Raw genomic sequence first — 10,692 nt, forward strand, 5'->3', positions numbered from 1 at the left:
TTCAGAATATATTTGGTGCGTCTTAGGTCACAGGGTGCTTGCGACACTGCGTGTTAATGAACTGTACCAATTTTAGTGTTGATGGAAGCCTGGATCATCATCCTCATCATCATCACCAGCCTAACTATCCACTGCAGGGCGAAGGCCTCTCCCATATTTCTCCAATTAACCCGGTTCTGTGCTAGCTGCATCTACTTGACCCCTGCAAACTTCTTAACCTCTTCTGCCCACCTAACTTTCTGCCGCCCCCTGCTATGCTACCGGGCTGTATCTTTTACTTGTGGAACGTTTTATGACCTCTCTAGAGTTGTCATGACGTGCCTAAAATCATTTTATTTTCTAACCACAGTCAGTCATTCGACATTGGTAAAAGGTCACAGGTTTATTGGTTTTATAGTGCACTGGGCAATAGCTAATGCTCGTTCTTTCTTTGTTTTAAATTCTTGTCGAATGGTCAGGCATGCATTCTTTTTTGCAGCTTTCCATATTCCTAAACCGGTTTCCTTTCGGCCAGTAAGATTTAAGAAAAAATGTCTTCGTTCTTAGACATGAATCGTTCTTTGCATAATAAAAGTATGATTCAAACGTTCTTGCACTGTGAAGTTCCGTGTCCTGGAGGCAGGTTGAGCTTGCTGTAAAGTAAACAAAACGTCACAGCATATTAATAGAGATTGAGTTTGAACACTGACGGGGACGTTATTTCTGCCGGTGCTTGATTAAATCCAATAACATTTGTCAGGGCTTGCTCTCAGGTGTCTGCGCATGAAACAAAACGTATTTTTTCTTCATTTCTTGATACTTTATTTTTTTGTACCTCGACAACGCATAATAGTTGCTGTTAGTTGGCGGGTATTTAGCTAATGATGATTTAAATGTTTTTAAATAGCCGTGGAGAACTCCGAATTGATTTTAATGTTGGAATTTACTCGTTGTGTATGATAGTGTGCGTATTCAAGTTTTGGCATACCGCCGCATAAATAGCTGGGATGCGGACTGAAGCCCTATTTTGTGGTGACAAATCGTCGAGCGGGTAATTAGCGTAGCAAGCAGCCGTACGTATGCAGTTTCCCAGCCGGCAGTCTCACTAAACGCAAGGTAATTCCTTCAACAATTATCGCTTAACGATCTCTGTACAAGTTGCTTTATCGGTATGCTTTTCCGTGTAATTTCATGTCGGTACTTTGTATCTACTACTCTCTTGCAGAAGCTGAAGCAAGATAAAACATTTGAGTGATTTATGCGCGCACATTACGTGTGCAGAAAGAGGTATAGCAGTGTTACTTGGAAATGCTAAGAACCTCTTTTCGAGTAGATCAGATGGCATGTGCTGCTGAGGTTGATCTTCCGCATAGAATAAATCAACTGGCTGTTTTGAAGATTTTGTTATTTGGGTAGTTTACGTGTTCGCATTTCCTGTCGGACTTAGTATCATGATTATACTCAAAAGGCAGTCCTGCCACATACAATCCAGCTTTTAAATTTTTAGGTGTTATTTGATAATGGAAATGAGCTTGAGATGCCCCACTCAAAAGTGATAATTAGCCGCAAAACGTACAGCAATGAGGGGGTTGTTACCACACATTAGGAGGAAACCAATATAATGCAAACAGAAGGAAACTTGTTGGAAATGTTTCTATTAGTTTTTTCACGACTTCGATTAAAACAGTACTGTAATATTTTAGAGCAGAAAGTTATTTTCATACAAAAACAATTTAATGATAATTACCACGTGGATACAAGCAAGAATTAGGTGCGATAGATCATTACATTTTAGGACATCACAATAGGTCTGAAATTCTCGCATGATGTGAAAGACAACGCGGCATAGTTGCCATGCTCGCCGTCCGAGCCAGGCTGAAATAAAATCTAAGGATTTACAAAATATCTCCTTCTCAAATAAATGTTTGCCGAAAGAAAAGTGTCGCTGACGAAAAATACAGTATTTAAGAATATTACATGTTTAGTCTTCTATACAGAAAGCCTTGCTGAGAGACCTGTTCAGCAGCTCTGAGTATTTCTCTGGCCTAACTTTGTTTTCTGGAATACTGTACAATGTTGCTTGGCAATAAATGCAAAGGCGTTGACTCACGTGCACATGTCTGCAAGCATTCTTTTCGAGAGGTGAAACTGCTCGCATTTTGTTTGCAAGTTGACGCCAGGAATTTTTCACATTTATTCGTTGTTGAATTGTAACCATAACGATAGCGGACACTTTTGTCATAGCAAACCATTTTCGGGTTATTGGGTAGGATGGGCAACAAACATGGGTTCGTTACAAATTCTGAAAAAAAAAAAAGTTGATATATATGTTTGCATTAGACAGCACAAATTTCCACTGATTTCGAGTGCGAACAATTAAGATTTTGGTAGCATAGAAGAGCACCAGTTTAATCTCAGCTCAACAGTTATTTAATTATGCTCCAATATTAATAATCAAAAAGCTCACTAAAGATAAATTACGTGATATTTGGGGGAGTTTAAATGCTTGTTTTCAGGTCAGGGGCACGAAGCCTTGATGATACTGCGGATAACCGGCGCAATAATGTTATGTATTGAACTACGTTATTGCATCGAAAGGGTAATGGGAGGATCAAAATCATTCATCGTGAAGCAGCTCGAAACACAAGACGAAGAGGAACAGGAGACGACACGAGTTCTCGTGTCGTCTCCTCGTGTCGTCTCCTGTTTTTCTTTGTCTTGTATTTCGCGCAGCTTCGCGATGAATCCATTCCAACTTGCCCAGGTTTCTTCTATCGTGATCAAAACCATTCCAGAAGGCGACGCGTTAAAGGGATAGGGGCGCCGAGTTTCCTGGTAAGAATTTCGAGTGCGAGTATCATAGCAACTCTAGGCAGAGCAATAAATGCTCTGAAGGCGTAGGCCAGCGACAAGTCCTTATCGACACGATGAAAATCGTAACTGAACATACGACGACGCACAAAAGATAGACGTAAACACACAGGGAAGGACAGTATTCCACTGAATTATTAGTCCTCATTGACGTGAGTCAGTTCGAAAAACTTGTCCAGATACCGCCCGCTGCTGCCACCATATTTGCAAAATTAACCGGGAAGTGGTGGATAAACCATTCATACAGCAGTTTGTCCCCCGGGACCGCGTAGGCTTAAATCAGTTGGCGCATAGCACTGAGGAGCTGTCACGAGCGATTGCCAGGCTGCAAGAACAGGCTGCTCTCTGTGTCGGACTTGGTGGGACTTCAATTTATCGAAGAGGCAATCGGTGCACTGTGCGACGATGAGATCGGTAGCTCTTCGCTTCCATCTGATGTCATTCCAGGAGATTGAATGAAGAAATTCTTTTTCCTGGCAGACAGTACGCTGAGACCGAACATCTGCTACACCCAAGGAGTCGGATTCTGAGGCTGTTGCGTCAAGTGGAACCAGTCGCAGAGGTTAAAACATAGCCAACAATGCGCCTCTAGTTGAGGCCTCCTGGTATGTACAAGAGCCTGCAGAAGGCATGGCGGGAGAGAGGGTGTAGATGCTCGTGTTCGATGCCAGATCACAGAGCTACTTTGTGGCAGCTGCGGCGAGGATTAAAAAGCTGCGACAGTGTTAGGTTCCGAACTGATTTCTCGCACAGTGGGCTTTCCGTGGATTACATACTGGAACGTTACCAGTAAACATGGGTTTGAGGGAAGAGATCTTTTTTATTGTAAGCAACACATTGTCTAACCTACATGAAACTGTAAACAATAGACCACGTTTTTTTACATTGTTGGAAATCAGTTTATTTTTGGACTGATTGCAACAGAGTATAAAGAAAGATTTTCCATTGGACTCGCACGGTATTTGATATTTAAGTGTAGGTGATTAGGATGGGGTTCTACTTGACGCAGATATGCTTCTGGGCCTGCACTGTACCTGGCGCTCCAGAATGACAGGCAAAACCTGTGACAGGGATGCAAGAGCTGCTCGCATTTATTTTCGAGAAACTATGGATTTGTTTATCGCCATATAATAAGCGCACTGCAGAGCCTCCCAACTTGCTCTGAAGGGTAGATCCTTTGTTAGCCTTTCGGGAATTTTAATACGAAGCCAGGTTTATGCTGTTTGATTATGATGTCCCTGCATTATGCGTATCAGTGTTCTTTTCATATTGCGAGGAAGTTCTGTTTGTGAAATATTGTGTGTCAAATTCAGGCATAAAGAAACAGAAAGCCTAGCAGGGAGTAGTGGTTTGTACCTTCGACTGGGGATCAGAGGGATAGTGGTTCAATTCCCGGTGGAGACGGCAGGTGGTTTCATTTAGGTGCCAATGCGAAGGACATTTTCTGATCACACTTTCTGTACACGACGCGGATGAACCAATCTTAAAAAAAACAACGTCGAAGGCTGCGTGCTACGCTTGTGGTGGAATTACTTATCATTTAGGGGTTTTTCAGCATTCCATATGAATGCATTGGTCCTTATCCTTATCAAGCCATCAGAATTAAAAAAAAAGGTTTGAGCAATACCCCCTAGAAATCCTCCGGATCTCGCGCTTTCACCAAGGATTTTAACCTGTCATCACTGTCGCGATTCATCTATCAAACAAAGATAATAGACATTATGGTTTTACACTAATAAGAGACAACTTACACGTTGTGCTTGATGAAAGCGTCTAGAGGGCCCTCTAGCAGGGCGAAATGGCACTGTTCTCGCAGAAGCAAATAAACATAATCGCCACTTATTCATTCCGAAACCGGCAACCCATTCTCTGAATGTGCATGGCCAGAAAAACACCAGGGCATCAGGTATGCAGTTACAGCACTTTGTATTCTCTACTGCACACTGGAATGCTGGAGTCTGTTCAGAATAGTGTTGTTAAAGTTGACGAACTAGCGCAGTATTCCTGTGAACGTCTTCTTAGAGTTTTCAACGTTCTACTCGAGCACTAGATTTGTATCTTGGCATTGCTCGAAGTATGCACAAATGCTCGAAATGCACTTTAGTACCTCTGTCCAGCCCTCAGCAAAATATTCCTGGCAAAATGCACAGGCTTGTCAGCAGTCGCTTGAGTGGGACTGTTATATACGAAGATGTAATTTGGGTTCTGCTTGAGAGCAACATTGAAGTCTACATTGAAGAGGGAGGACACAAATTCATCCCCCTTTTCCAACACCTAAACTAGCTTTTTCTCTATGTGTGCTGACTGTGATCCAAAGTCTGATGCGCTTCTACGCGCTTCGTAGCTTCCTTTGCCTACTTCTTTATGTTGTGAGTGCCGCGGCTGCTGCACATCACCATCATCTCCCGTGTTTTTACTCCGTACAGGAATTTCTATTATTATTATTTGAATGATGTCGCGACATTGTGAACGATACAACTACCAAAAAGAATTTCCCGCCCAGAACACCTGTACACTCGAGCATATCAAGTGATCTCATAACATAACAAACTCTGTCGACCAATAAGCACTCTGCCATATAAACTTTCATATGGAAAGGTATGTTCCAAAAGAGTGACGAAATTCTTTCATTAGTAACGAGAGTGTTTAATTCCCAAAATGACGCGACCTGGACGAGTGCGCATTGATGGGCGGGATTGTCCAACTTACGAAGAACTTTGCGACAGATGCGGAACGCAACTGTGTTTTTCTCAAAATATGTGTTGTAATGTCACATATTTTGCACTGAACTCTCGAGACCTGCTTAAGGCCAGTGTTAGCGCCTTGACTCTTCTAGGCCTCTGTGTTACCAGGGAGTGTGAAGGGCGTAAGCGTGCGAGAATAGAGCTGCTGTCAAATTGGACGGCCTGCCAAAAGATGAGAGCAACCTGCCACCGATGTGACAGCCGCCACAAATAAAAAATCTAGAAAATACCTTCGACTCCCTGCAGTCTACCCGGCAGTCAGCGTCGTATTGCTCCCTCTCTCCACACGCCTCCGTCGCAACCAACTTTCATCCCACCGGCGGCAAAAATTGAATGTGACCTTCCAGATCTCAGATGAAAATGTGGCCGACCACCTGCCCACGGCCACTAACAGCGAAAGCAGGCGATGATCACGTGTAGTCTGCTTGTAAGGCGGGGTTCGCAAATAAATAAGCGCGACATTTCATTTAACGTCGGGGGTCTGTTTTGTACTTCCTAGTGAAAAGAGGTTCACTTGATTCAGGGGAGACTTTCGATGAAACAGCGGAAGTTAACCGTGCAACCAAGCAAACGTAATATATGTGTGAAGCGTTGTATGGAACACACCATGAACCTCGAGAGGATAAAGTATGTTCAAGGTCGTCAATCAGATGTTGTAAGGGAAGATAGGACAACCAATATGGATAGTGATAAGAGATAAAGGGAAGGTCTAGGGGTGAAATAGAGGCATGCTGTCACCCCGCGAACAGATATGTCTGGATACATGAATAATCCCGCAAACTATGGTATAAATTCTATAGCTTGTACAGTACGCAAGATTCTAGAGCGTGATTTATTCCAGCTCATGTTAACCTGTACTGAATAGGAGGAATTACTGAAGAAAAATCAGCATGAAATCAGGAAGGGCCTATCTACAATGACACAACTTCTAAAATCCTTACATGAGAAAGCAACGACCATTGACATGGGCGGCCGGACTGATATGCCGTTTCTTGACCTTTCGAAAGCCTATGACCTCGTTTCCCAGCCTAGGCTAATCCAAAAAGACGAAACTTTCATCCGGACCAACAACATCATTGGCTGGGTAGCAGCATATTCTTCTGATCGCAAGCAATTTGCCCAGTTTGAAGGATGCCTATCTGAGTGCGCGAAAGTAGCATCTTGAGTTCCGCAGTGCCCACTCTCAGCAGTGATTGTTTTCTTAATATTATAAATGACAGAACTAATGACATTGACGCTACTTTTCGAAAGTATGGGAATGATTAAGTAATAAACAAAACACAACAGTCAACAAGATCAACTTACGTAAAGCAATGCGTTAGAATTGATGTCAAACTGGTGTGAAGAATGGAAATGGTACTTAAAACAATGCTGTCGCTATGACTCTGCACAAAAAGCAAACCTTTGGTATTTCCCCCCAAAATGTTTGATTGTACAGCTATTGTTTCCAGTAAATATAAGCATTTAAGCACAATCATAAGATCTGAATTAAAATGAGACAAGCCGTTTCATATGTGACGTCCGAATCATTTTCTGCTTTTGTTCGCTGAGATTTTTCCTATTATTCGCCTCGCCTGAAACAAAACTTTTTGAAAATACATCTGTCGTGCTGTCAATCACAGAGTGCAACATAATATGCTGGTTCCCACAGACATAGAATGTATTTACCAAACTTGAACCCAGCCGATGCATGGCCGTCAGATTTGTTTACAACAAGTATCGCGGACTTCACTCTCCCTAAGAACTTCATAATACATTCATGGACTCTCGAGTGCAAATTGACACACATTTAACACAACAAATCCTAAACAATATGCAAAAGCTTTTTCAAAGGCCCTTTTTGTAAGGAAGATGCCCAGATAGAAAGAATATTAGTGTTTGAGATGAGTATGATAATGATCAACTTTGAGTTGAGTTCTTACTTCCGCATTCATTGTAGCATTCCTCCACGGTGTCGAACGAATTTCCTTTCTGGTGGCATTCGCTTGTGTAATTTTCGCAGGTTTGATTGTCTGGGTTAAAGCGAAATCTTGCTTCCTTCTTCGTCCCACAATCAGTTGTCATGTTTTGTTTACCGCAGTGGCCGTATACAGGATCTAAAATGAAAAACGTTTTTCTCAGTAATAAACATAAGATACCCTTTTGTAAAATTCAGAGACGAGACTGTTCGAGATCAGCTGAAAGGGAAATAGCAAAAATACTGTGATTGCTCATTTCTTATAAGCCCTTACTGTTTTCAAACCAAGCTAATAGGTACAAAAAAGAGTCTTTTAGATCAGCGACACCGTATAAAATAAGCGCAAGAAATAGCTGCACGTGTGCATAAGTTTGGCAGGTTTCTAACACGTTGCCGATTACTAGAAACGCCATGGGGAGGGTTGGGTTCATAATACTTGTGTGTTCGCTGCTTGACCACATGTAGTGAGTTTCAACATCAGTTCAGTATACCTTGGCCTTTGATAGACATGGTGGATACCTCTTTTCCTGATTGCTGAAAAAAAAAAATATAATTTTGACATATGGTAGACAGACTATATCGGTACTTAGTATCACTGTATCGTTGTAAGAAATGTACAGGGACAGAAATTCAGTTTAGAAAGTAAAAGCCGTGCTCAAAAAACTTTCAAACCTAGTTATCAAATTCGCACTGCACAAGGAACGTTTCTATGCCCATAATTCACAGCCTTGAACGCCACCTTTTACGAAGTGAAATTAATGGGTGAGAAGTATGGCAGTGGCACACTGAGAGTGGTAGGTGACAGAGCTGAAGCCTTTAACCGGCGAAAAGCTGCCGACTGCTCAAAAGGTTCTAGTTATTTCTGCGCTCCGTGAACGTTTAAAGGGAGGTACAACCACCCCTTCAGGATGACGCATGCTGGCTAACTGCTGCATGAGTGCACTATAAATATGGTGTTTCTAACTAGAGTGACTCCCCGTATGAAGTAACTAAGATTTAGAGTGCACCAAGGTGCTAATCTGAACTTGAAATGTGTGTATTATATTTGCAATTGAGAAAACTACTCGCTAGTGATTTTTCTGTCGCGCCTACATGAATATGGAAGCGAAACTAATGCGATAAATATTTCTTAAATGGGACGGTAAACGCTCATGAATGAATACAAAGTTGCCGAGTTGCGTGAAAAATCTCCATCAGAGTTACTTACCATGGAGTAGAATTAGCGCAGCTACTTTATACGGCAAAAATGGCGGCTGAAAAAAAATCTCCACGTGCCAGCGGCTTCCGTGGACTCAAGCGGGCAGCGAATGGCGCGTTGTACATATTTCTGCACACTCATTCTATACCAGCCACGCATGAGGCAAGTGTAATGCTATGCATTAATCAATATGCATCGTCAGCCTGTCTGGAGGATTACGATTATCCCGCAAGGTAACTGGAGATGCGGCTCGAGACTGGTTCATTGACCTTCCTCAACATGCAGCTACGAGGATGTCTGTCAAACTCAGGTGCGGCTTTCTGTCCGAGTTCGAATAGAATAATTAGTGCCGAAAACTCTCAAAAGAAGTTTGAAGGGGGATATTCAGGTAGAAGTGTGCAATGTTATGCTGTTCTTAGCAGTCGTTCGGCCGAAAAGCGGTGTGGCAGTTGGAGTAAAGCTGCATGTTAAATTTCAGTGAAACATAGTCGGACACACACACACACACACACACACACACACACACACACACACACACACACACACACACACACACACACACACACACACACACACACACACACACACACACACACACACACACACACACACACACACACACACGCACACGCACACGCACACGCACACGCACACACACACACACACACACACACACACACACACACACACACGCACACACGCACACACGCACACACGCACACACGCACACACACACACACACACACACACACACACACACACACACACACACACACACACACACACACACACACACACACACACACGTTTTTAAGCACACTCTGGTCTGTCTCTGAAGCACATTAGGCTGTATTCATTCTTCATTCAACATAGCGTGCTTCGGTCACACTCCCCCCCCCCCCCCCCCCCTCCTCAATTCCCCGCATTCGCACCTAGAGGCTCGTCTGACGGGTGCACTGGAAGTTGACAAAGAAATAGGCAGCTTCACTCCGCCCTAATTCCTCATGCTTTTGGGCTTGCATTTTAACAATAATGATTGGTTCACAAGAAGGGAAAGGCGCCGTATCTGTTACACTTGCTCTGTGGACACCTGAACCGCGCCGTAAGGGAAGGGATGAAGATGGGAGTTTTTAGCGTTTTCGATTGCATCTAAATTGGGCCGGGTGCTGCGACAATGCTTGTGTGGTGTCGGAGACCACATAGAAAGTGAGTGTGCGCCATGCTGTGTGTGCGGATTGGTGTTTCGCTTTAGACGACGTACAAAGAACGGATACTGAACTCGTGGTTCATCACGCGCAAGACGAATACGTGCTTGTGTATTTTTCTTTCACCCTGCCGAGGTGGTGCAGTTGTAAGACGCCCGGCTACTGTGCCGGAGCTCCCGGGTTCGAATCCGACCACTGCGGCTGCGTTTCGATGGAGGCGAAATGAAGTGGCGTCCGTGTGCTGTGCGATGTCAGCGCACATTAAAGATCCCCAGGTGGTCGAAATTACTCCGTAGCCTTCCACTATGGCTACCCTTTCTCTCTTTCCACCTTAATTCTCACCTTTCTTCCTTCGCTTACGGCGTGGTACAGGTGTCCACAGAGCAAGTGAGACATATACAGAGCCTTTCCCTTCCTCTGAACCAATTACTATTATTAATATTATTATTATGTGTCACTTTGCCTTTCTTTTTGTTCTGTTTGACAATATTGGACTGATGGAAGGCACATCCCCGTTTCTGATCCCACCTGGATTCCTGACCTGTATTCCGCCGGGTAGTGCGAGAACGCTCGTGAGGTGTCAGAGATCTAATCGAAAGTGGTTTGGCTTGGTTTGGTTGTGGGGTTTAACGTCCCAAAGCAGCTCAGGCTGCTTTACTCCGGAAATTTCAACAACCTGGGTTTTTTTAACATGCACTGACATCGCCCAGCACATGGGCGCCTTGCTTTACGCCTCCA

General features: G+C 43.5%; 1 protein-coding gene across 1 annotated transcript; it reads right to left on the reverse strand.

The window, feature by feature from the left end:
- Window positions 1-380: 380 nt before the first annotated feature.
- On the reverse strand, window positions 381-7,675 carry LOC146176109 (penthalaris-like). The gene is made up of 3 exons (XM_084582446.1): window positions 7,517-7,675; window positions 2,090-2,281; window positions 381-632 (listed from the first exon to the last, which is right to left on the reverse strand). Exons 1-3 carry the CDS (start codon window positions 7,656-7,658, stop codon window positions 436-438), a joined length of 531 nt encoding a protein of 176 aa, XP_084438572.1. The 5' UTR covers window positions 7,659-7,675; the 3' UTR covers window positions 381-435.
- Window positions 7,676-10,692: the final 3,017 nt, after the last annotated feature.

This window comes from Amblyomma maculatum, chromosome 10, assembly GCF_055883805.1.
Source record: "Amblyomma maculatum isolate TAMU_Amacu chromosome 10, ASM5588380v1, whole genome shotgun sequence".
NCBI lineage: Eukaryota > Metazoa > Arthropoda > Arachnida > Ixodida > Ixodidae > Amblyomma > Amblyomma maculatum.